Source organism: Antechinus flavipes, chromosome 3 (genome assembly GCF_016432865.1).
Source record: "Antechinus flavipes isolate AdamAnt ecotype Samford, QLD, Australia chromosome 3, AdamAnt_v2, whole genome shotgun sequence".
Lineage (NCBI taxonomy): Eukaryota > Metazoa > Chordata > Mammalia > Dasyuromorphia > Dasyuridae > Antechinus > Antechinus flavipes.
In genome coordinates, this window is record NC_067400.1 from 456470559 (window position 1) to 456498442 (window position 27884).

Consider the following 27884-nt stretch of genomic DNA (forward strand, 5'->3'; position numbering starts at 1 on the left):
ATTTTAACCTCTCACTTGGTATTTTTCACTTGGGGGAATAAAATGTACTCCCATAATGATTTCTGCCTTAGATAATTTGCAGCTGAAGATGCCAAATAAAGGAGAAGGGATGTGAGATACATTGAAAGCAAGAAAGTTTCTAACATAACAAAAGAGAAGAAAAAATTAACTTCAAACAGAAACTTAGAAAAACTTATTTTCTTTGAAGGAAGGGACAGGAGTGTGAGGAAGGAAGGAAGGTTAATTAGCTAAAGCAGGATGGAGGCAGACTATTAGGGGAGGCTGATGGGAGAGTCTGGGTAGCCAATTAATACTGTCTTGCCAGGATTCATTCTGAGAATGTAGCCATTTCCAAAGGAGTGACGTGAACTCCCAAGAGAACTCAAAAGGCACAACTTGTTCAAATGGAGACTGTTGTAATTTTCACTCATCTTTCCATACTTCAGAGCACATATTTCTTCTGAATTCTCTTATTTGTTTCCTGATGGTGGGATGGGGGCAAAAGAGGACTAATGCAAAGAGAAGAAATGGTTTCTATGAGTACATTCCTAGGAAGCTTGGACTCTTGGGACAATGCATCATCCAGCATGATCTGCACCTTGCTTTCCTTGAATACTAGGGACTCCTTGAAGTTGTCATGTAGAAAAGCTGCCATCTTAGTGTGTTTATTGATAGAGATATCTTATGTGATTCCCCATTAAGAACCAAGTTTTAATGGACGCACATTTGGAACCTAAGTTTTTAATAGATTCACATTTAGAATCCTAAGTTTATACAACCATATGAAAAAAGGTTAGAGAGCCTAGGAATATTTAATTCAAAGAAGAGAAAATTGAATAGTAACTTAATTTTAATTCTCCAGTCTGTGGAGCCTTCTTAAATGAAGATCATGACTACCTTATTACTTATTCCTTCCTCTTTAGTAAGGAAAGAATACATTAGCTTCAGCAGGAGCAAATTAAATTAGATAGATACAAGGAAGGACCTTCTAGTTTTGGGGATTATTAAATAATAGAATTAGTTTATCAAAAGAGACTGTAAAATTTATGGAAATGTTTGTCAAAAAAGGAACTTAAATGGAACTTTCCTATAACAGATCACTTCTAAGGATCCTTTTTCACCCATAAATCTTTAATGAAGGTTGGGGATTTGTTAGAAGCCATGTGAATATAGAACAGACTAAGAAAGGAAGGGACAGCCAGAAATGTGCTAACTTATACCCTATCCTTTGGGACCACTCCACTAGGTTCCACTCAAACCCATTCTATCACAGTGATATGCAGGGAAGTAGAAGATAATTTCTGTAGTTCTGGATGGATCTAGGAAGAGGCACTTTTCTGGTAAATGGACTTCACTCTGTTGACTTGTCACACAGTTCAGTAGTTTGTTTTCATTGCAGGAAAATCACTTGGACGTGGAGCTTTTGGAAAAGTGGTCCAAGCAGCTGCATTTGGCATTAAGAAATCGCCCACGTGCCGGACAGTGGCTGTGAAAATGCTGAAAGGTATGTGCGTGTATGTGTGCGTGCATGCATGCATGTATGTGGGTTCTGGAGATAAAGCCATTACTCTGTCTCCAGATAGTGTTCCCTAGGTGTTGGTCAAGGCTGGCTAAGATCTGTTGTTTATTTCTCAAGTGTAGTATACTTTTCCTTATGTTTTCTTCAGTTTCTCAAAATCCCATTCCTTATCATCTCTTATACTATACTGGATTTGTCCACAAAATAATCCAACACCAGATGCTCGGGAAATAGAGTTTAAAGTCTCAAAGGGCCTTTCCCTCTCTTACGTCAAAGATAATGAAACACTGAAGATTCCAGCCCATTATAAGTCAGGGTTGTGATATTTGGAATGAACTGTCATGGTGTTGTAATGGAAATTTAGCAGCTATTCTACACATCATAAATTCCAGGAGTTTAGTTGAAGTTTGGCTTAATCATAAAGTGAAGCTAAGGAAGGTATGTGAGAAAAATGGAGTTGAAAAAATCTATAAAGTATTCTATATTCAAATGTAAGACATGTTCTTTCATTTGGCAAAAAGTCTTCAATAATTTACTAGTGTTGAAAGATAATTGCTGCTTTGTAAAGTCTTGGGAGATAAAACGGATCTCAGAATGATTTACAACCCTTTGTGCCTGACAGATTGAGCGTAGAAATGAAAGCTCCTAAAAGCTCTCGTGTTCATTTAAGAACAGAAAACGTTTCATTTCCTCTTTCTCATCAGGATTTTCACATTATTTCCATTCTCAAGCAAGCTTTCTTTAAGACCCCAGGATAAAAGGAAACAGTACTATTCAAACAAAATAAAACAAATAAACAAAACCTTACAAGGGCTGTTTTTAAAGCTTTAGGAATCTCCAGGATATTTTCAAGAGAAGCTCACAAAGTTGTGTCACATGATATAGGTGGGGGAAATATTTGAGGAAGATGACGCTCCCAAGATTCTTTCTCACATTGATATTGTGATTTAAGAAGTCTTGGGTTTGATATATTTCTTTCCTGGGTAGATTCTTATTTCTTTGTTTGTTTATCTATTTATTTGTTCATTAGTTCATTCATTCATTCCTTTGTTTTCAAGCTGAATCTCTCTACTCAGAGACCTGATATCACTCTGCTTCTTCATGGAAGCTTTGACCTGCTGTTTCCCATCAGAGTCAATTTGGTCCCTCCCCATGTCATCTTTCTTGAGGGCTCACCACATTGGAGTAGAACTTAGTATAGACACCAAAGTGGCTTAATCCTTGCTAGCTCAGAACTACTGAGCTCAATTGAGGCCCTAAATAGCCTCCCCAAGAGCAGGGATCATGGGACAGCCTGAGGAGGTTCTGAGACAGTTTTATATAGTCCCCGATGATATTGTCTTGGATGGTGGGTCAGAGACAGAGTGTTCAGCAGCCTATCAGTAATATTTACTCAGATATAAGCTAACGAATGTTAACTGGGAATTTTTCTGGTGGTTTATGGGATAAAAATGGTTTGGGGTACTTTTTTTAGACAAAAAAAAAAAGGATCCTCCTGGAAACTACCTCCTAGGCTAACATCATGAAAATTTCTCTGGACTGATGAAGCCATCTACTTCTTCCTTGCTTTTTATGAGATGGTCCTCATTCCTTGGCCACAAGTTACTCATTTCCTCCCTGCCAATAATTTAGCCTGCTCTAGAGTATTCAGGCCTAGCACTCATAGAATTCTAGACTTTCTTCTGAAGAAACTCAGACAATATACAAGAGAGAGGAGGAAATAATTTATACAGTGATCATGAGGTCTCTGAGAATTTGGGATTCTAGGACTTTGCCATGATACTCTTCATTATGCTATATTGGGAGCAGGTCATGTATCTAAAAATCAATTATCACTGGGGTGGGGAGTGTGTATAGGGAACTGGAAAAAGGAATGCTTTTAAAGCATTTACATATTTATTAGATGTGTAATCATAAGGATAATATTTTTATTTATCAAACTAAAGAAAGTAAAACTTAAATGAACTTAACTTTTAAAAAATTAACTATCCTTAAAAATACAAATCTAAAAATGAGATATAAAAAAATAAAGTTTACACACATACATGAAAAACTGGTACTAGGCTAACATTTATATAAAAGGCCTTTGGGGGAACCTTATGTATTTCTAAGATGAAACATTTTCAATTCCTATTTTTTTAAAGACCCAGAGAAATTAAAATAATATGTATAATAGGCCTAGGCAAGTCTCATAATTCTGTTTGCCTCTGTTCCTCATCTGTAAAATGAACTGGCTAAGGAAATGTCAAGCCACTCCAGTGTCTTTGCCAAGAAAACCTGAAATGGGGTCATGAAGAATTGGACATGACTGAAAATAACTGAATCAAAAAATAGATAGAAAGTGGATGTCACTCATTTGTAAGAGCCCTCATCCTATTGCTCCTTTCCCATTATGAACATATATTCAAAGATATTTTAAAACCAGCCTCTAATAAAAATCCTAAAAATCTTGTTTTATTCGGATTTATCTTAAGTCACTCTATCTGAGGTGACAGGCACAGGACAGAATGTCACCCCAAGTTAGAAGCCATCTAGTTTCTTTTCCTTTCTCAGCTCTTCTTTTATCGTCGAAGCTTGAACAGATAGGATAATCTCTCTGGTTTTTGCTTTCTCTTACTGAAATGGGAGAAATAATTACCATTTTTATGATATTCTGCGATACTGTTTCACTAACTTTCCTCCATTATGCAGAATCACTGAGTATCCTCTGTGTTTTCTTTTCTCCACATACAGCATCCTTTTGATGTTCTGGGATATTCTGAGGATTTAGTTAATAAGCGTTTATAAAGTGGGGGTCATATTTAAATGGCAATTATAGTGATAAATGTATAAGGGTAAAAATTATTGGGATTCTAAGCCCACCTAAAACTTTTACTATTTATTATATTATCAGAGGACCTGGATTCAAATATTGGTTCTTGAAATGCTATTTCTATAGCAGCTACACCCAAAAAAAAAAGAACACTGGGAAATGAATATAAACTGCTTGCATTTTTGTTTTTCTTCCCGGGTTATTTATATCTTCTGAATTCAGTCCTCCCTGTGCAACAAGAAAACTGTTCGGTTCTGCACACATACATTGTATCTAGGATATACTGTAACCTATTCAACATGTAAAGGACTGCTTGCCATCTGGGGGAGGGGGTACAAGGGGGGAAGGGGAAAAACTGGAATAGAAGTGAATGCAAGGGATAATGCTGTAAAAAATTATCCTGGCATGGGTTCTATCAATAAAAAGTTATTAAAAAAAAAAAAAACAAGAAATGCTATTTCTATTATCATGGGTAAATCACTTAAACCTCTGGGACTTAGTTTTATCTTTTTAAAAAGAGAGAGAATATGGGACTAAATAACCAATGAGATAGATCTCTTCCAACTTTAAATCTATGAGCCTATGAGTCTAAATTGCTTAACTTTGGGCATGAAGTTATATTCAGAAATTGAGATAACTCCATGAATCCACAGGGAAGTAAAAGCTATGATGAGAAAAAAAATGCTTTATGGGGACAGCTAGCTGGTACAATAGATAGAACACTGGCCCTGAAGTCAGGAGGTTCTGAGTTCAAATTCAGCCTTAGGCACTTAACACTTACTAGCTGTATGACCCTGAGCAAGTCATCTAACTACAATTGCCTTACAAAAAATGAATGTTGAGGAAAAAAATGTTTTATGAAATTCCCAGAAATGGTCAATCAGACATCTCATAACTACCCAAGAACTCACAGTCAAACTTTCATGGACTTTTTTCCTTTTATCTTCATGGTAGGGAGAAGAAGTAGTAGTTAAGAAATAAAAATAGAGAGGAGAAAAGAAAGAGAAGAGGGAGGGAAACAGAGAGACAGAGATGGGATAGGAAGGGTGGGAAGAAGAGAATTAATTTTCTTGCTCCCTCTCTCTAGGTCAGTCAGAAGCATTTGGAAGGAGATACATTGTACATTATCCTAGGATTGAGTCAACACATTGCTGACTACAGCCGGGTACATTGAGAGGAAATGTTCAATGACTAACCCTACCACTGTTCTGGACCTTACTGTAATCAAAAGGATGTTGTGTGGGGAGAAAAAGGAAAAAAAAAGAAAACAGAGGAGGCTTAATGATTCTGCTTAATGTAGGGAAGTTAGTGAGGCAGTAGCCAATTTTTGAGCTTTGAAAACTGAGGGCAAGAACTTTTCCAAAGGCAGGAGCCTTTATTGTCCAATTGTTTTGACTCTCCCATGCTTTTTTCCAAATAGAGGGGGCCACAGCCAGTGAATACAAAGCGTTGATGACTGAGCTTAAGATCCTGACCCACATTGGACATCATCTGAATGTGGTGAACCTGCTGGGAGCCTGCACCAAGCATGGAGGTAAATAGAGGGAAATGAGCTGACTCTTATGACCAGGAATTTCAAGCTCTCCTTTTTCATCTCATTGGAGGATAAATTGCTCTGCAGATGAGGACCATTGCAGCAGCCTTAAGAGAATGGTGCTCCTTTTCTTGTTCATTAGGAGGCAGGTGTTTCTCTCCTAGAGTCATCTGGAGTGATATTAAGTTAACGTGATAAAATGAACTGTTATTTAGGGAAGTAGCACATTATTGAGGATAAGACACTGGACCTAAAGTCAGATGTTCTGTGATTGGATTCTGACTTTGCTTTTTATTTGTTGTATGACTTTATACAAGTCACTGAAATTCCCTGAGCTTCAGTTTCCTCATCTTTAAAAAAAAGGAAAGTTACTTGCAGCTGTGAACCTTATTATAATACTCAAATGAGATAATAATCATGAAATCTTTCAGAAGCTGTGAAGCACTAGACAAATATAAGCTAGTATTTGACAATTTGCTGAATCAAACACACGGGGTCTGAGATTTAGTTCATTTTCAAGGAGGTTTCTGAGGACTCAAGATGAAGCCTTGGTTGCTGTCATCCTGTTCTCAATCATTTCACCTTCTCCCAGCCCTCATATTATTACTATGTTGAAAGAATTATGTTCATCCCTAGAAAAGAGGCATTCACATGACTATATTAGTCCTTTGGCCCATTATATAACAGAAAGGTATTTCCTAGCTTGGAAAAGGGACTCCCAACCTAGACTCCAGTGAACCTGTGGAAAAGTAGGGCTGATTCTCTGATTTTTCCCTTCAGCATCCACTGAAGCCTCCATATACTATTTTCCCCTTTTCTAGATATGTTCTCATATTTCTCTGTGGGAGCAGGGAGATCAAATCATGGATGTGACTTGCTATTATCCATGTCTCAAGGTACATGAGATCAGGCCACTTTCCTCAAGGATAGCTTTTCCACTTATCAAATCTGATCTGGTAAAAAAATAAAAAAAGTAACAGGCAGGACTAATCATAGGCAAGATTGTGAATAGTGAAAACACAGGCTGAAGGTTGTTAGAAATGCTTGCAAAGCTTTGCCTAAGCTTTCTATTACTCATTTGAGTGAGTGTATCTTTAAATACCCTTACTGGTTAAAATGCTATTGTCTGGGTCTATTTTTAATTCTATATACAATGAGATTCTTAACCTGAGGTCCATGATGTTTTTATAAAAAATTTTTTTATATTGTAGCTTAATATAATTGGTTTCCTTTATAATCCTTTGTATTTTATTAAATGTATTTTAAAAAACATTCAAAAAAAAGGGGATCCATAACTTTCACTAAAAGGCTAACATCTCTACTTTGCATGACTGAATATATTTGTGAGTCTGCCCAGTTATACTCTGCATCAAAAAAGTCAAAGTGAGATTGGTCAGCTGAAGAACACTGAAATGTTGGAATGAGAAATTTAGGGTTTCTTTTTTCTTTTTTTCTCTTCTTCTTTTTTTTTAAATAAATAGTCTCATATCTGTTTTCTTTTTAAACTTAAATTGAGGTCATCCTGTCCATAGCACTCCTAGATTCAGAGGCCCTCTGGGGCATTTGCCAATACATTGCTAAAGATGGTTTGGCTTGAAAATCAAGTCTGTCATTTGAGTACTTGACTTTAAGATGTTGAAAATACCTTTTTTTTTCTTTTTTTGGTGTCAGGTCCTCTCATGGTGATAGTTGAATATTGCAAATATGGAAATTTATCCAACTATCTCAAGAGCAAAAGAGATTTCTTCTTTCTCAATAAGGTAAATAAATAAATAACTTAATTTTGTTTAAGTATATACTTAAGGTGGGTATCTTTTTTTATTAAAGGTTTTTATTACCAAAACATATGCATGGATAATTTGCATATTTTCATAATTTGCAAGAACTTGTGTTCCAAAATTTTTCCCTCCTTCCCCCCACCCTCTCCCTTAGATAGCAAGTAATCCAATATATATTAAACATGTGCAATTCTTATATAATATTTAGTGGGTATATTTTTTAAAGTCATCATTTAGTTGATCTACTTCTAGAGCATTAAACTAAAAAGTGAGAACATTCGAAAGGAGAAACACATAAACTTCCCATTACTGGGAAAATTCAAAACTCAATCTCAACTTTTAAAGCTTCTTCATATTTGAACCCTCCCTAATTTGTTGTCATTTGGTCACGTTCTTTATAAATAATAAATAATATTACAATTAATTTCACAACATCTGGGAGATGAGATGTGAATTATCCTAATCTTTTTCTTTCAACTTAATGTAAATCATTTTAATATTAGAAATGTGATAATATACAACACTCCCTTCTTGAGAAAGATGATAAGCATAACTGCTTTCATTTTCAGATGGAAAAAAGTAATGTTTATATTGGCTAAGTCACTTACCCATAGTCAATGACAGAATTATAAGTTAACTCTTAGACCAGATTTACTCAATAGGTCTTACCTATTATTATAGTAGGTTTGCCTGGGACCTCAAGAAAACTGAGCAGTCTTGGAAAATCAGATACTGGGGAAGAAAGAATTTAACAAAACATTGTCAACACAATCTGTCATACTAATGCTGTGCTTTTTTAGTTCAGCATTAGAAACCTCATTGTCTCTCTAATATTAACTGGTAAACAGTATGTATTTGGTGTATTTGCTCACATGCTGATGGAATCAATTAAACTGAAAGATTTGATGGGTTCACCTCAATATTACTCATCTACATTGTATGTAAAATGGCAGAAGCTCAGTGTTGGTTCCTCTTGTTATTTTTGTAAGTTTGTACATACCAGATGAATCAAGCCCACTGACTCCTTTGATGAGCAGGTTCAGTCAGTATCCAAGGTCCTCAAGTTGTTGACAGGGTAGCAGTTCTAATCTGGCAGCCATTTTCTTACTGGACTTGGTAGAAGAATATATAAAAAGGCACTGTCCAGGGAGTGGGCAAGTGAGGTGTGGTACCACTGGGACCTTTAGGATCAAACAATATCTCACTCTCAACCCAGCACTACATATTCTCTCCAGCCGTGAAAATTTGGACTGACTTTAGGAAGGACTGAGCCAAGAGAACACTCTAGAGACGGGGCAGGATGGAACTTTTGGATTCGTGCGTCCTTTGTTTTGGAGATTCTGTTTCCTTCATCAGCTATATTTAATGACTGGCCTCCCCATGTGGCTTGTTGGAGCGGAGTGTTTTTGTGGAAAGCCTGTGGTTGTATTTCATGAGCTAAAAGATGAAGGCATTAAGACAGAGAGTAATGAGAAAGCATCATCAAAAGCCTAATCTCAATGAATCGGCAAGAACCAGTGGTCATCCAGGGACTGTGTTGAATACTGGAGATACAAAAGAAGACAGTTCCTACTAGAATGGGTTTGTTCTTCATGAAAATTAATTTCCCTAACTCCTAGAATATTATTTTTAGCCAGTCAGTAACTTGTCTCATTTGGACAGATAACTTATGCTGTTCCTGATTCTTGTTAGCCACCAGAATTTATGTTTAATATTTAGTATTAGATATAATATTATAGCTTCCGGGGGAGTTTGGACATATATATACATATGAGGAGTGTTTCCCAAATCTCACACCGTACTGTGTGATTTTCATCAGAGGGCTAGAGGCTCGCATAGAGAGCAGAATTTCAGCAAAATGAAACTTGAAAATAACTACTTGGGAGTTTTTCTACTGCATGTTGTTTTCTTGACTCTCTTATCCTTTCTTTCCTGGGGAGGAGTCTGTAAAAAATCTCTCTCTGACTGAACAGAAGCCAAATCAAACTTTACTTTATGTAAAAGGAGGAAAGTCTCCATTCTTCTCTCTGGCTGACCCAGAACACTAGGGAGCCCTTAGGTCTGGACCCTCCAGGATTGTAATATGTGTGCACAGGACTGGTTTCCTCCTTTCCTATACAGTCCTGGAAAGTGGTTTTTATTCTTCCAGTTGAACAGCAACTCTATCAAGGCTGAGTCTATTCTCCTGTCCAGTACAGTTCTCACTTCTGCCTTCTCCCTGTATCCTCTCCCTGTTCCCACTGTGCCCTCTGGTGGAAGGAACATTCCATTTCTTGGAATCTAAAGGCAGGCAAAGTTCAAGATCAAAAGGCAAAAGATTCTGAACTTACCTCTGTCATGGATTTGCTGATGGAAACAGGCCATTACTGAAACTTTCAGCACTTAAATTCCTGCTTCTGTAGACCATAATACTAACCATTTGTTTCTTATATTTGCAAAGCCGTATGGAAATAATGTGTTAATATTATCAATCACTAGATTAATTATCAAAGCCAACAAATCAACAAGCATTTATTAAGTACATATTATATGCCAGATACTATATTGAACTCTTGAGATATAAAGAAGAAGGAAAAACAGCCTCTTTCCTCATGGACCTTATCTTCTATTGGAAGGAAACATCACTTCTTCTGACTTTCTATGAGCACTTATAGTCCATTTATCCTTTCTAATGGATTATGAAATCATCAAATATTAGACCTGCAAAGGGATTTAAACACAACCTGATATAATTCCCTCATTTTTATAAAGAAAGACCAGAAGATTAAACAACTAAAGATCACAGGATTTAAAGATGAAAGAACTTAAGGGAATATAGTAGCAGACTCTCAGTCTGTATGAAAAGCATTTTATTACATTAAAAATCAATTCAATGATTAATATCCTGCTAAGATAAATTGAGTTTTGCTTGCAAAGAGACAGCAGAATGTCACTGGTATTTCTTGGGTATAAACACCTGGGGCCTTCTATCAGCAAGTACCATTAAATAGCTATGGAACTAAGCAAAATGCTTCACCACTTTAGGTCTCCATTTTTATCAATAAAATGAATCAGCTTAGATGGTGATCTCTGTGATCCTTTCTTGCTTTAAGAGTCATCATAAAAAATCATGATGACTTCAATTTCCCCGTTTAAAAAAAAAAAAAAAAGGATTCAATGACTAAATTATTTGGTCCAGTGAAATTTCTACTGTCCCAAAGAGATCAACCAAAAAGGAAAATGACCTATACATACAAACAAATATTTATAATAGCTCTTTTTGTGGTGACAAAGAAATAAGGAGGTTCCCATCACCTTGGAGAATATCTGGTATATAATTAGAATAGTATACTATTGTGCCATTAATAATTACAAAAGATATGTGTTCAAGTGAACCTAGAAAAATTTGCATGAACTGATTGTGAAGTGAATAGAAGCAGATCAAATTGTACAAGAAACATTGTAAAGACAAACAGCTTCAAAAGGCTTAAGTATTCTCATCAATGGGCTGATCAACAATGATTCCAGAAGACTCATGATGAAATATACTACCCATCTCCTGACAGAGAAGTGATAGACTTAGGATGCAGAATAATACAAACATTTTGGGTGTGGGTAATGTGTTAATATTTTTTGTTACATGGTTTGCTTTTTTCAAAATTTCAGTGGAGAGGGAAAGGAGAAAAATTAATTGAACTGAATTGTTTATTGAAAAATAAAATAAAAGGAAACAGTTTTAAAGAGGTTCAGCATCCATTACTCATATGCCATTGCATTTGGTGGTTACAAGCTAAAGACTCAGGTGCAGTAAAGATGAATATTTCATCTTAAGTGCCATTATTTCCCATCATTTCTCTTACCTGCTACAGACGCAATCAAGATTAGATTGGTATGTATTGCACTGAAGGGATTTATTAGACAGCTTTGCCCATTGCCTCTCATTGCCAGAGTGTTAGCATTTTCCTGGGGTGACATGATTTTGAGGGAATCTAGGAATCTACTTATCAGTCTGATTTCTCATTCCATCCTAATGCTCACACTCAGCAATCTCATCCTCTCCCTTTCTCTGGGTCTCTTTCAAGGATGCAGCCTTACAGACTGAGCCCAAGAAGGAAAAGGAATCTGAACTTGAGCATGGCAAGAAACAAAGACTGGACAGTGTCACCAGCAGCGAGAGCTTTGCAAGCTCCGGATTTCAGGAAGATAAAAGTCTGAGTGATGTTGAGGAGGAAGAGGAGGGTAGGTATTAATTCCTTCCTGTTCCAATACTCTGTGATATTTTTACAACAACTGTGCATCTATAATTTTTTTCCTAATTTATCACCCTAATAAACATCCGTGGGAGACTCATAGGGTAATGTCCGGAGGAGATAAGATTTGAATAAAGATTATTTGCAAGGTTACTAATTCTGACAGGGAAAATGTGCAATTGTCTAGCCTGGAGCCTCTTTGGGAATCAACCCTCTGTGTGTGTCGGAGTAAAACTAGAAGGAGACATGGAAATATCTCTGATCCACATGTTGAAACCAAATGCTCTCAAAAGTGAATTCAGATCAGCTGGCCGGTTTCTCTTATGTTTTGCTAACACTGTTCTAATAAGCTGGGATTTGGTGGAATAGCAAGGGCCATTATAAACAAGGTCCGAGGCTAATGTTTTCCAGATTCTGATGATTTCTACAAGCAACCCATCACCATGGAAGATCTCATTTCATACAGTTTTCAAGTGGCCAGAGGCATGGAGTTTTTATCTTCTAGAAAGGTCAGCCTCACTTGTTGCTATTTTCCTTCTTTACCAAATACAGACACTCTACAACCATTCCCACACACATCCCTATAGGGACACACAAAATGCATGCACATTCTTGTCTTTGTTTTGCCACAGATAGGCACACACAAATGTTGCCAATTCTGTGGGATATTTATATGAGATGAATAATATTTATATATTTATAGACCTCCATACTTTAAGGACTCATGGTTTTATCAGCATTGCAATTCTCCTTACTAATGCATCTAGTAGCACTTTTTTTTAATGTCTTTGTGAATGGTTATGGCTGAAAAATTTGTCACTTTGTGACCGATCTGATGAATCTGTCTAAATAGAGTCAGGCTGGTTGTTGAATGACAGGTAGATAAGTCCTGATCACCACCAGGCAAGGAGACAGTCCAGCTTTGTACAGGAGCTGCCAGAGAGTGCCCCCTACTGGCATAGTCTTCACCTGTATGTTATGGAAGAGTCCTAGAGAAAGACATTAAGTGGAAAATAAAAGTATTTCTCTGTGTACTACTTATATTTATTCATAAGTGTGATAATTTTCATATAGATTCTTTGTACTGGCTTATTGAGAAAATATGAAACACTGCAAAAACACTGAACTCACTCTTGTTTAGTTAGAGCTTGAAATTTGGGAAAACTGAAAGTAATTCACAATAATGTGTCAAAGAAAAGGCCTTTAGGACTTTAGTACCAGGGAAAGATGGTCATTCTCCTGAGTCTTAAATGACACAGTGCATAATGAATACTGAATCTGGAGCCAGGAAGACCGGCGTTTAAATTCAACCTCAGACACCCACTAGCAGTGAGATCCTGGGCAAGTCACTTAACCCTGTTTGCCTCAGTTTGCTTCCCTGTAAAATGAGCTGAAGAAGGAAATGGTAAAACACTCCAGTATCTTTGCCGAGAAAACTCCAAATGGGGTCATGAAAATTCAGATATGACCAAAAAATGTTTAAACCACAACTAATCACAAATCCTAGGCAAGTATCTTAATCTCTGTAAACCTCCATTTCCTTATTTGTAAAATAGGGATAATAATAGCAATTATCTCACAGATAGGGTTGTGAGAACCAAATTATATAGACATACATACATTTATATACATATTATTTATATATGGAAATAATTTATACCTCCATTTCCTTATTTGTAAAATAAGGATAATAATAGGAATTACTTCACAGATAGACTTGTGAGAATCAAGTTATATACACATACATACATATATGTACACATATTATTTATATATGGAAGTAATTTATACATATGCTGCATAAATAGCTATATATTTATAAATATGTATGCTTATGTTCATATATCTGTAAATATGTATACTTTGTAAATCTTAACACATTATATAAAGGCTAGCTATTATTCTCCACATAGCTCCAATAATAATCCTTTGACCACTTTCTTAGCAGATATCACCAGCCTGGCATTGACCTTCCATATTTCTTTGAGATCCTATAGGTATCTTCCATGATGACTTTGCACACCCCTCCCTCACTTAAATCTAATTCACTTCCAAGTCATAGCTTCACCTTTCTAGTGTCATGATCCTCTTTGAGAATGAAAGACAAACAATAACAACAATCATATAATTAGATAAGAATCTGACTAAATCTGATAAAAAGCTTTGAGTAAGACATTAAATAAGATCATCCTGAACAAAGCAAAGACCCTGGCCAACCTCAGGACAGAGTTTGACTTTTTGGCCTTTGGAGACCTCTATTTGTAGAGATCTTTGTGTTTATAGTAACTCAGTGTACACTTATAGTGATTTCCTTCACAACATGTGAAATGGAGACTTCAATTATTTTTTTAAATGACACTAAGAACTCTCAGGAAATTTGTGGGAAATACATTTTGATTGTGCAACTTTTATTATAGTGCATTCACCGTGATCTGGCAGCCCGAAACATCCTTTTATCTGAAAACAATGTAGTGAAGATTTGTGACTTTGGACTCGCTAGAGATATTTACAAGAATCCTGATTATGTGAGAAAAGGAGATGTAAGTCAGTATCATGTTTATTTGACTCATTCGCTTACAGTGATAATTTTCAAGCATTAACCAGCCCTTTCACAAATATTTAACCCCCTTTAAGCTGAGGTTTCTGAAATTGTTATATGCTTTCTGCAAAGATGAAATGTGCTGTATACTTGGGAAATTTTAGTATTCTTTAACTTGGGGTTCAAAAAGGCTGACTGCCTCACAGATATCTCCCAAATTGATATCTATCTCTAGGACAGATTGCTAGTCATTCTTATCCCCAATGTTTTGCCAAGTTCTCCCAAAATTTTGTCAGTTGCTGTAAAGATTATACCTCTAATCCTTTTATACTCTACCCCATGGGAGTTCTGTTTACCTCAGCTCCAGAGAACACACTGGTCTCATTCCCTCAAACTCAAATGATTCATTCAGCAGGTTTTTAAGTTTCAGGAAAGGGTGGGGGAAGGTATAATTCTTTTTACATCAGGGATAAAAATGGTTACCTCCCATTTCTCTGCCCTTTCCAGCGTTTCCCTTGTTCTTCCATAAGATGGCTTATCTATTCCACCTAGGCAAATCACCTTTTCTTACACTGTTTTCTAAACTCCCTCTATCTATATATAAATAAATTAATGAACACTATCTCTATATGTTTATTTCTTTTCTGGCTTTCAGTGTGTGTGTGTGTGTGTGTGTGTGTGTGTGTGTGTGTGTATGAGTAAAACTGTTCAATTAATAAAACCTCTCCTCCCATTTTCCCTGCCCCCAATGAAAAAGAATTGAAAAAAAAAAAAACCCTTCTAACAGAAATATTCTCTTTTCTTTCTTTTATTGTCCTGTCTTTCCCTCAGTCTTCCTATTGTTCCACTATCCCATCCTACCTTTCTTTTGGCAATGTCCATTCCTTTTTGAATCCTTCAAAGAAAATGAAAACCCATACAGTGATCTGATAGTTTGGCTACTTTTCAAATTCATCTCAATCTTCTTTTGAAAATTTCCCTCTCAATCTTTTCACTCCTTCCAATATCTCTTCTTCTCTATTCTGCTCTTATTTATCCTTTTTCTTATATCTTTCCCTATTTCCAGACCTACATTTTAGTTCCCTTCCCTTTCCTCTGCATAACACTCCCATCCATTAAAGGAATTTAATAAATACTTGTTGTATTGAATTGATTGAAAATTTCAAGAGTAACTCCTGAAAATCCCTAATTTCTGAGTTCCCTCTGCCCAAATTCAAATCATTCTCTTCTAGACACAAAGTATACAAAGTTTTTGTAAGACAGAAATTTCTCATTGTTAAACTGAGCCTCTAAGGATTCTGTAACTCATTCTAATGCCCTCAGATAACATTGTATTTAAACCATGTTAATGGATATCCAGCCATGTATCTATTTTAAGATACTATATATCTTCTAAGTGATATAGTATTTATAGGGCATCTTAACTAGTCCCTAAAATGATAAGTAGTTCAATAATTATGATTAAGATGAACAAATAATTACTCTTTAAATATACCTTGTTTCAATATGTTTCTGCTAAATATTTTTTTTTCCTTTTTGTAGACCCGGCTTCCTCTTAAGTGGATGGCTCCTGAATCCATCTTTGACAAAATTTATAGCACTAAAAGTGATGTGTGGTCTTATGGGGTGCTGCTATGGGAAATATTCTCTTTAGGTAAGTTTGAAATGATAAGGAATTAACAGATATCACACGTCTGTACCCTCCTTTCCTCTGTTTACATGTAGACCTACAAAGTAACTGCCAAGTATTTACAAATTGATACTGTTTAACATCTTACGGTCACTTATTGTGAGCCTGAATCTATGTAATCCACTAGAAGCACTGGTAATAAATAAATGCATGGAAAGCTTGGCTGATCCAAAGCAATACTGTGGAGGGTGAAGAGGAAGGTATTATTGAGAGGAGGAGGTGCTCCTGAGATTATCCTTCACCCTACCACAGGCCTGTCTAGAGGCAAGAGTCACAGTTGAGTACATAGAACATGGCTGTAGAGTCAGAGGATATGGTTGAGTAGAAAGGGCATGGATGTGGAGTCAAAGGATGTGGTTTTCAGTCTTGTTTCTGATGTTTTCCTCAAGCTGTTCGATCTTGGACAAATTCCTTTACCTTCCAGGGCTTCCATTTCCTCATCTATAATTTTTTTTTTTTTAATTTAGGCTGGGTAATACAAAATATTGATTTTGTTTCTTTTATTGCCTATAGACCTTCTGGGCTAAGGGCAGTCTGATAAAGAAATTGAGCGTCTGGTAAATGTTTTCACAATTGTATTTATGTATATACACAGATATTATGTATATCTGCACACACATATATGAGTTGAAATACAGACACATGTCAGTGTTCAATAGCCAGCTCAAGATTCAGTTCAAGATTCTTTTGGGCTTTGCCAAGAGTTTGCTTTTCACAGCAAATAAAAGTCTCCCAGTAACATCTCTTATTTCCTGTTAACATGTGAAAATCATTCCCCTGCTTTCGATGACAGGCACCTATTCCTTCCATTCTTTGAAAGCTGCTAGCCAGCTCTAATGGCCCTAGTGCCAGCAATGTACTACTCCCAGCTGCTTCCTACTTACACTAATCAGTGGAAAAGCCAGACAAATAAATGTTAAGGCAGACAGGGGACGAGCTGCAGCTGAGGAGTCCAATGGAAGCCATTGCCAAAAGACCTGCCAGTATTGTGGGGGTAGCCCGCAGCCATGGATGCTGAGAAGACAGACCTTGACAATGCACTCCATCCAACACAACATAGCAAGAAGGGCTGGCCTTGGGCAAAATGATACCTCTTCCTTGACTCCCTTTCTGCCCCCTTTGAAGACACCTGTGTTTTCAGGATGCTTCTCTCCTAGTTGTGCCTCTTCCCTCCAATACACACACACACACACACACACACCATACTCCATTTGCATTTCAAAAGAGTTGTATGGTAAATCAGAAAATAATGAAACCCTAATTATAGAATTTAACCAGCAATCTATAGTTGGGAAGGGTCCTCAGAGGTCATCTAGTCTATCTTTCTCCTTTTATATAGAAAGAAACCAAAGAGGAGAAAAAGAAGTTAAATCACTTTCCCAAGTTACATAACTAGTAAGTAGCAGAGTGAGGATTTTCTGGACAGCTAGGTGGTACAGTGAGTAGAATTTTAATTCAAATCTGGCCTCAAACACCTATTAGCTGTGAGACCTACTTAACCCTGTTGTCCTCAGTTTCCTTACCTGTAAAATGAACTGAAAAAGGAGATGGCAAATCACTTTAGTATTTTCATCAAGAAAACTCCAAAAGAGATCATAAAGAATCAGAAGTGACTGAACAAAAAGATTTGAACTCAGCTCTTACTTAGCATAATGCCTGACACATAACAGGCATTTAATTAATGCTAGATGGCTGGCTAGTTAAATTGAATGGATTCAAAATCCAGCACATTTTGCCCCAGTGCCCATCCATTAAGAAGCAAGTGAAACAATTATGTGTTTCACTGACAAATATTTATTTTGAGACAATGACTTCATTTATTGAGGAATACTGAATTCTGACTGCAAACAATTCCTCCTTCTCAAGACACATGAATTTTGTAAATAACATCATGGGGGGGGGGGGGGGGGGGAGGGAGGAGGAAGGGGGAAGGGAGAAGTGGAGAGAGAGAGACAGAGACAGAAACAGAAAGACAGAAACAGAGACAGACAGAGAGAGAGACAGAGAAGGGGGAGAAAGAAAGGGACAGAGATAGGAAGGAAGGAAGGGAGGGAGGAGGAAGAAAAGAAGGAAGGGGGAGAGAAAGGAAGGAAGGAAGGAAGGAAGGAAGGAAGGAAGGAAGAAGGAAGGAAGGAAGGAAGGAAGGAAGGAAGAAGGAAGGAAGGAAGGAAGGAAGGAAGGAAGAAGGAAGGAAGGAAGGAAGAAAAGGAAGGAAGAAGGAAGGAAGGAAGGAAGGAAGGAAGGAAGGAAGGAAGGAAGGAAGGAAGGAAGGAAGGAAGGAAGGAAGGAAGGAAGGAAGGAAGGAAGGAAAGGACCTTCTCAAGTCCCATGACATGACTCCTCTATCGTTATATTCTATCTTTAGGTGCTTCTCCATACCCAGGAGTGCAAATTGATGAAGATTTCTGCAGTCGTTTGAAGGAAGGCACAAGAATGAGAGCTCCAGAATATGCTACTTCTGAAATGTGAGATTTGAATGGTCATTTTTATATCTGAATTGAAATTTTCAAATTCATGCAATCTCGTAAAGATAGGGGAAGTATTTTGTTTTTAGCATCAAGACTTAATTGTGGACCCTAAGTATTATCTCTGCCCTCTACTCCCAGTTAAATCAGGAATTATGACTGCTCAGATAGCTAAAATGCATTTCCATTGATTCACTCCAACCCTTCCAATTGTTTGCCCTTCTTATTTGACTTGAGAGACAACTAGGTAGGGGGAGAATGATCTAGGACTAAGAAACCAAAGCTAGTTGAGTCACTGAAGGATGGGGTTGAAGACTTTGGCCTTCTGGAAATAATGTTTTAATCAAAGTGAATGAATAAACCCACAGATTCAAAGGACCAGAAGAAAAATTTGTTCCTATTCCCACTAAAGATAGAACAAGATAGAACTGACTTAGGATACAAATACAAATGGAGTAGAAAGGATATAGGTTAGAGAAAAAGAAGTTCCTTCATATGAAATTAGCTAACAAAGAAGAGTTGTTCAATGTAACCCAGAGAACCTAGAGTTTGAGGCAGAACACATGGGTTAGAGTCCTAACAAGCAGAGTGATCAGAGCAAGATACCTTTCTGGTACATTTAACTTCTTTTAATTTATCTATTTATAAAATTTGAGTGATAACATAACCTAAATCTCAATTATAAAATCACAAAATCTGGGAGTAGGAAAGAACTTCAAGGGCCTTTTAAGTCTAACCAATATATGAAATAATTCCCACTTTACCATTCTCACAAGCTGAAGAGCTTCAAAAAAGAACTTGCCAAAGCAGCTTGTTTCACTTGGGGATAGTTCTAATTATGAGGAAGTTTTTGTCAACATCAAGCCTAAATTTACTTCCTCCTAACCACTATTTCTTACTTCTGGTTCTCTATACTCAAGCAGAACAAGTCGCATCCCTGCTTTATATATCTGAGGCAGGTTATAATGTCCCCTCTTCCTCCAAGTCTTCTTTTCATAGAATGCTCAGGTCTTTTCACCTGATCTTCATATGGCATAAACTTCAGGCCCTTCACTAACCAAGTTGCCTTCTGGATTCTCTTCTGCCCTTCAACCTTCTTAACATTCTTAAATCGTGAAACCTAAAACAGAATCCAAGTCTATCACCTTCCTGTTCCTAAAAGAGATGCCCTTTTTGAAGTACCCTAAGATTATATTAGCTTTTCTGGCTGTGACCTCAAGCTAGCTAACCCTATTGAATTTACAATCCACCAGGACCTGCAGAACCTTTATGAACAATCATTGTCTACCCACGACTGTACTGGCTGGCATTTCTGTGCCCAAGTAAATGATTTTACATTTTTTCCTTGTTGAATTTTATCCTATTAGATTCAACTCAATTGCTCTGGCTCATTTATCAATCAGTTAATAAACAATTAAACATATATGTACTAGGTACTGTGACACAAGGATGTCAAACTCAGAAAGGTGGCCACTAAGCCATTCATAAGGATTCTGACAGCTGAATATTGACTTAGAAAAACATATATTGACATTTTCTCTTTTTATTGTACTTACATTTATTTTGGTAAGTATTTCCCAATTATATTTTAATTAAGTTCAAACCACAGTGGGGAGTGCTTCTTATATTAATTTGACATACCTGTTTCTTTAAGGGCTAAAAATGAGATATTACATATAAAGCACTTTATATGAAGGTAAACTGCTACTGAAGAATAGGATTTATTGCCACTTTTGATGGACATTTCAGTGTGATCCTGGCTGAACTACATGCATTTTTTTATGCTATGTGGCTATATGATCCTAGGGATGCTTCAGCTCCCACAGGAAAGCCTTGTTGTGGCTTTGGAGAGTTGTATACTTCTTCCAGATATTCCATTCTCCTTTAGAAATCTCAGGTTTTTTGCAACTTGAGGCCAGGGCAAGAATGTGATGACAGTTGCAGAAACACTGACCTGCTTACAGAGACCTGGACCTCCCTGCAGCACCACCTTTCCTGAGCCAGCTGTCAGCACTTTCCTATCCATGCCTCCACCCTCCACCATGGGGTGCCCTTCAAACGTCTCTGGGGAGAAAGCCAATAGGACTGATGGAAAAGAGTACAAGGTCATTGTCTCTCTCCTTTATCATTTCTTTGGGACAAGGCTGGGTCAGCCTTAGGATAGGAAGCCAGACAGGGAGAGAAAGGAACACAGCTCCCCAAAGCCACAGCAATGAAAACAGATTGAGAGTGGGAAGAAGAGGATTTGTTTTGTCAGCAGCCTAGATTGGATTCATTATGGAAGGAGACTGGGAACATCAGGATTCCAAGGATTGGTGATAAAGTGAAAAATGAATACAGGAGACCTGGGTGGATCTTTTTTTGTTTTTTTTAATAAAGGGAGAGTTCATTTTCATTTTTTTTATTTCACAAATATTTATTGAGTGCAAATACAAACATGTCAGAAACCCTGTTCTCCGAGAGCTTTCATCTTCGCCCCAAGGATTGGGGGTCTTTTAGGAGGTCAGGCATTTTCCAAACATCTTCTTCCTGATACTGAATGAAGAAGGTATCAAACACTTTGGGGCTCCTGTTTAAAATCTTGGTACATGGGGACTATTACAGGGCCAAATCCACATTTGATTTTTGAATCCATCCCTCAGACAAACTTCCTGAGGAATCTTACTACTGCATTTAATTCCTTTGCTAAAAATCTTCAATAGCTTCCCATTGCCTACCAAAGTTTAAATTATTTATCCTGACTTTAATCCATACTGAATTTTATACAATTCTTTTTGGCATGTCCAAATTCCCAGTGAACTGGATTATGCTTCTCCCCCCCCTTTCTTTCAAGGCCCAACTCAGGTATCCCTTCCTCCTTAAATACTTCTTTGATTCCCCTCCCCCCCTTAGGAAAGCAATCTCTCATCACTTTTATTTTACTTTTACTTCTCTTTCACACATTTCTCTCTCCCTCTCCCTTATATCATAGATTAATTTGTATACTTGTCCTTCCCATACTCCCCCACCCAATTCAGCTAGAAGCTCTTTGAGACCAAGTTGTTATTTCTCCCCAGACATTCCCAAGACCCAGCACATGATGCCTTATACACTGTAAGCTCTTATTAAGTGTTTGTTGGATAGAAGCAATTTGAACCCCACAGAAGAAATTTTTCTGAGGGTCTATACATTCCTTAAATCACAGAAGGCTTTTCTTTCATCTTTTACATTAATCTAAAAGTAGCTAGAGTATTACCAGTAGCAGTTTCATTAAGAAGCTATACAAAAATTTAAAAATTGGGTCTTTTTGCAAAGACAGTGTTTCCAAACCTTCTATATATTCTGGTCTGCAATGACACTGAAGTTATGTTGGGAGAGAGGAGTAAAGTGTAGGACCTGAGGAATTTAAAATACTTTATTTTAAATTACTTTCACTCTTTCAAATCAAATATTATCCAATTAATTACTCATTCAAAAATCATTTATTAAAGGCACCCAAGCATCCTCTCAGGAGACCTATGAAGAAGGAGGGAAAAGATCCTTTCCTCTAGAGATCAATTTATTTCAAAATCAGTGAGGCATAGGGGACCTGTTCTGAAACCTTTGCTTAGAAATGCAACATTTAGACTTTGTCATTGCTTCAACTCTTTTGGAAGTTGTTGAAGTGGTTTCCTCCGTGTCTAATCCAACCTTAGAAAAACCTGGGTGGAGAGCAGTTTCCCAGGACGGGGCCTCTCTGACCTGAACTGGACCCAGAATGATATGTCCTGGAATTCTAAGGCGGACGCTTTAGAAAAGAAGTTTCCTCCTCAAGCTCTATGCCCCTTGCCCCAGGTCCTGGCTTTATTTGTGAAGGACCAAAGGGATGATGGTGACTGATGTCATCTCTTTACTTTTTTTTAAAGCTATTTACTTAGTGATGTAAAATTTTATAAGGCAGAATCTCTGGTTCCCTGCCCAGTGTCTGTTTAATCAGATGGTTGTTCAATAAGTGAATAAGCAATGAATGTTTTGATTTTTTTTTTTTTTTACTTTGGTGTTTGCTGGGTTGAATTGAATCTGAATTTCAGGCAAAAGGAGTGACTAAGAATCAGAGAAAAAACAGTAAGGAATTGTAGGTGGTCTTTTTCACTGGGTTTCTAAAAAAAAAAACCCACTTGGATACTGATGCCCAGAAGCTTAAATCAAGGCCAGTTTTTTCCAAAGAGCCCAAGGAAGAAAGGTATGACCCTTCTCACCTTCTCGTTTCTACTTGGGGGAAAAAAATGTTACCCAATCGCTTTATCTATATTTTAATTATATGTTTGATTTCCTCATTCTGACAGCCTCCAAGATGCCTACCACAGGTTTAGGGCTCCCTTAATATTATGATCAGCATCATGATGAGGGTAGCTGAGGATCAACATAAGACCCTCAGGCAGAGAAAGACCTTGGAATCCAAGAAGTATTCTTTCTCATATTACAGAACCCAGAGAGCTGGCCTTGCTATCAGGGCGATTTGGTCAGAGTTTTTCTTCTGACTCATACTGCTGTGAATCTGGGCAAGTCAAATAAACTCCCAATGCTCCAGGCAACTCTGTTAAATTGAGTTACAGGACAGGTACCAGTGTGCTTTGGTAGAGGGCAATCTTCATGATGCATTCCCTCTACCAATGAAATAAATCATAGGTTTGGGTTTTTTTTTAATCATATATATGTATAGGATGATCCAAAAGTCTTAATTTTAAGCTCTTAAAAACTGTACCAACAATTTTTTTTAACCACCAATTTTTGGAGTATTACATATATATAATTAGAGAGAGAGAGAGACAGAGAGAGGCTGAGAGACAGAGAGAGAGCCTGGAATCAAAAAGGCTTGCATTCAAATCTCACCTCAAACACTAGATATGTGACCCTGAGCAAGACACTTACCCTTTCTTCCTTAATTTCTTGAATGAGGATCATAATAGGACCGACCTCCCAGAGTTGTAAAGAGAAAATAAGATAATTGTAAATCAGTTAAAAGCTGGCATATAGTAGGCACTATATAAATTACTAGCTAATATTATTATTTTTATTATTAAAATCACTTTGGAAAAGTAACATCTGCCTGATTATGTAGACTGACTATATGAAAACTGTATCCATAATGTTGTCTTCAACTCTCATTTCCTAGAACATAAGTCTTATTATATATGCATAATCCGCCCTGTGTAGGAGAAAGACCCTGGAGGTGTCAGGGAAGAGGAGCATTCTGTCTACAGAGGAGTTGTGGAACTTGCAGGTCTAAAAGCTAGTCTCAGACATCTCATGCGGGAGACAGCAGAATGCCCCCTCTCCATTCAAGGGCAAGCAAAAAGTCAGAGCTGAATAAGAAACAAGTCAGTCCCCTTTCTAATCCTGCACAGCCCTTTTAGGGGAAACTGCCATTTATGGAAATGAAATGTTCCCAAATTAAAAAGTTTGGGGGAAAGAGGCCACAGCAAGTCCATTCTTGGGAAAGTAGCAGGTAAACTCAATAAGGGAGAAAGCCAAGTAATCACAAAGCCAAAAAGCCAGAGGCCATAAGCAATGCACAAAGCCAAAGCAGAGTCCAAACCAAGAGGTTAGCAGGTAAAGGGAGCTAGCAAGTAGGTTAGGCTGCAGGAGATGGGCATGGAGAAAAACTGCAAAATGGTCAGCTGAAAGTTCTATCCATTTGCCACCCTCAGATATTCCAATGACATGTGTGTGGCTTCATGGCTGGCTGTGTAGTTTCAAGCTTCCTCTAAAATTTTTTCAGCTAAAGAGCTTCTGCTGTTGCCTTGTTCTCCAATGAAACAACTAATGCCAACCAAATATGAACACTGGGCACTCTTTCAACAGTGGGTAGTCCTTCCATCTGTATAGAACACAACCTCTCCATATCTACACATCATGTAGATTCTTCCTCATGCTTTTCCTTCCTTTCTATTTTTCCTTCTTTCCTTCCTTTCTTCTTATTTCTCTCTTTCCTTTCCTGTTCTTTCCTTCCTTCCTTCTTTCATTTTTTTTCATAATTAAATCCAGTGGAGCTGATGAGATCACCAAGTGCAATAAAGTTTTTTTTTTTTTTTGTGGGACTATAGATCTCTTCCAGGAGTTTTTGCAGTGTCTTAGGATCTGGTACACTCAACCTCCCAAATCATCCATAAATGGAATCATCTGGACTACTAACTATTCACAGGAAACTGCCCTGCAGCTTGGACTCTACAGTGAATGAAGTGTCCATCATGGTGGCAAATTACCTTTAGTGAGCATAAATCTGCTTTTTTTATGTCTCAGTTGATGTTTATTATCAGAAGCTCATGGAACAAAACTATTTTTGTTCTTATAGTTTCCAAGAACTCCTGAATGACTTTAATGAATAGATGGGAGAAACCTTACTGTAAAAGAGCCTATAAGGGGGCATTTTATTCTACAAAGTCAAATTATTTTTTTTTTTGTAATCAAAAAATAACAAGCACAAAAGGATCATATGTTCTGGTCATAATTTATTTGGTTGTCAAAAAGATGTACTTTATTGTTGAATATTATTTATGAAAACTTGCTTATTCCTTAGTAATATTCTCATCTAGGGTGCCTTCAACTCTTATACAGATAAGTCTCAGAAAGATTTTGTGAGGATGGGGCAGCTAGGTGGTGCAGTGCATAGGGTAACAGCCCTGAAGTCAGGAGGACCTGGGTTCAAATCTATCCTCAGACACTTGATACTTACCAGCTGTGTGACCCTGAGGAAGTCACTTAACCCTAGTTGCCTCAGCAAAAGAAAAAAAAAGGTTTTATGAGGATAAAAGAGTTGGTATGAAAGTCAGTAATTACTGATATTTTATTGGTCACTTTTTTGATAAAAATAAGGTCTGAGATTGTTTCCCTGTGTTTTTATTATCATCTCTTCCTTTGAATCTCTTATAGTTTAGTTCCTCAATTCCTTCACAATTGTGTCATCTCCAGCATTTATATGTTTAAGAACCAATTTTGCTCATCAACATTCATCATACTTCTTTGTAAGATACAACAGATATTTATTCTAAGCTAACGTTGCCTTTGGAAGCCGTCACTCTCCCTTTGGCAAGTCAAATATTTGCTGACTAAGATATGTCTGTGTTCTTTTAAGTCTTTTTTTGTGGCAGATAATTTGTATTAGTTTAACTTTTGGATGAAATTATTATAGTTAGTGTTGATATCCTTTCTGTTATTTACTTCCCATTTTAAAATTTTCAGTAACTTAAAAATAATTCAGATTAAAATATTAAAACTACATACTGTATTTTTTCATTCTTTTTATTTCTTTTTTATTGTAAATTCTGATCTTAGTTCCAAGAAGTTGGTTAATGGTCTTACTATACAAGCTGTTGACTCATGGATAACACCTACATCAATAAGTCTCTTCCTGTTTGCTAAAATGTGGTCTTTTTCATTCTTTCTGATGCTATTTAGTGTTGACCACATCCAGCACCTTCCAATTCATTTTCAAAGAAAATGTTTTTAAATGATGAGGCTTCCATATAAACAAGTCTTTGATTTCTCTCATTTATTTCTCCTAGCTATATTTTCCCATAATTTTTTTCTATCCTTAGCTCTTCTCTAATTTATATTGAAATCAAATATCAGAAATTATGTGAATTTGATATAGAGAATTTTAATAAATTTTTCAAAGAATTTCTCCACTACTTCATTCTTAGCAACAAATACTAGTGTGTAAGCTACAATTATTTCCATGACAGTTTTTTTTTTTTTTGCACTTACTTATCATTAGTATTGCAATATGATAATGAAATAATGTTTCTTATAGCTTTTGGACATAGAAAGAAATTACTCTGCCAATTCTTTTCTTTGTCTTGGTAAGGAATAATCATTAGCCATCCTTCCATTTTGTTGTATCTTCCTTCTTTTTTCTAGTTTCATTTACAGCAAGAATGTAAGGATTGATATAATTCAGCAACTCCAGGAATGTGTCTATTCATTATTCATTGATCTTGGAACTGAATTTTAAAGTATCAGTATTTAAGCTGAAGTTTATTGATGGTCTATAAATATGTAATTCCCTCTGTTCCTTTTTTCACTTCTTTACTATCATCACTTCAGATGCAGAAAGAGGTTGCATACGACCAAGGATCATTTTAATTTTTAATTTGTTTTATTAGTTGTCATGACAAAAAACAATACAAAAATTGTTATTTGATTACAGTCTAATAATAATGTGCTTCTCCATTATTAGCTAAGTTGGACCTTGAAGAACAAATTCAGTCTAATACTGGGGCCATACTGGAAGCCTTTCCAACCTGATAGGGTTTGCCAATAGTTGTTAGTGTTCCAGGGCAATTTACAAAAGCTAATTTTAACTAATAGTATAGCTAGACCATTGCAAAGATAATAGCCCAGAGACCTCCTATTCATCCTAAGTGTCCCTAAGTTTCCTCCTCCAGCTTCAAGTTTTTCCCCAAAGAAAAGAGCCAGGAGGGGGCAGAGCCAAAGTGTCAGAGGGTAGCCAGGTTTTTGTCTGAATTCTTCCTGGCTTCCCTCAGAATCAATATCAAAGTTGATGTTGTAACAAATGTTAACACATTTCCAACAGAAGATTTTTTGGAAAAACTTTAGAAAAGGTCTGTTTTCTACAGGAGGCCCAAGGCAGAGAGACCTCCACATGTCCAGGGGAAATCTACTAGAAGGCTCTTAGCTAAAATACAGCAGCATTGGCAACTGTGTCTTGGTTCAGAAGCTAGTTAATCAGGAGACTAGCTGTGAGATCTCCATTGCAACTACAGAAGTCAAATAGTGAGCCCCTGAACTCCAGCATAATAATCAGGACTTGGGTATGTCCAACCAGCATGTGAAGGAAGCCAGCAACATTGGGTTCAGGACAGGGTGAAGCCCTTGTCACCCCGTAGAAGAAGCTTGGTACAATCTTCTCTTTGCTCCAAGATCAAACCTCAACCTTTAAAAATGAATAAAAAGAGCTCTGACCATAGATAACTATTATGGAGACAGGGAAGAAAAGATCTCAAACTCTGAGGACACTAAAAGGAAACTGACTTCAGATGAAGCCTCAAGGGGTGATATGAGTTGGTCTCCAATTTAAAAGACTCTCTTAAAGAATTCAAAAAAGAGCTTAAAAGAGAGTTAGAAGAAAAATGGGGAAAGGAAATGAAAGCTTTGAAAAAGGAAACACAGAAATTGTTTGAAGAAAACCACTCCTTAAAAAATAGATTTGGTGAAATGAAAAAAGAAGCTAACACCTTGAAAAATAGAATTGATAAAATGGAAAAAGAAAACAACTCCCTAAAGAGAAGAGCCAGGAAGCTCTGTCAGGTAGACAGCTACCATGACTGCTCAGGCAGC

At 36.9% G+C, this 27884-nt stretch overlaps 1 protein-coding gene across 1 annotated transcript in view; it reads left to right on the forward strand.

Moving 5' to 3' along the window:
* FLT1 (fms related receptor tyrosine kinase 1) overlaps window positions 1-27884 on the forward strand; it is a 174844-nt gene that overhangs the window by 134845 nt on the left and 12115 nt on the right. Inside the window, exons 18-25 of the mRNA XM_051986524.1 lie at window positions 1400-1504; window positions 5752-5865; window positions 7537-7625; window positions 11705-11861; window positions 12284-12381; window positions 14290-14412; window positions 15954-16065; window positions 18467-18566. Coding sequence (XP_051842484.1) covers window positions 1400-1504; window positions 5752-5865; window positions 7537-7625; window positions 11705-11861; window positions 12284-12381; window positions 14290-14412; window positions 15954-16065; window positions 18467-18566 — 898 coding nt within the window. The remainder of the gene's footprint in view (window positions 1-1399; window positions 1505-5751; window positions 5866-7536; window positions 7626-11704; window positions 11862-12283; window positions 12382-14289; window positions 14413-15953; window positions 16066-18466; window positions 18567-27884) is intronic.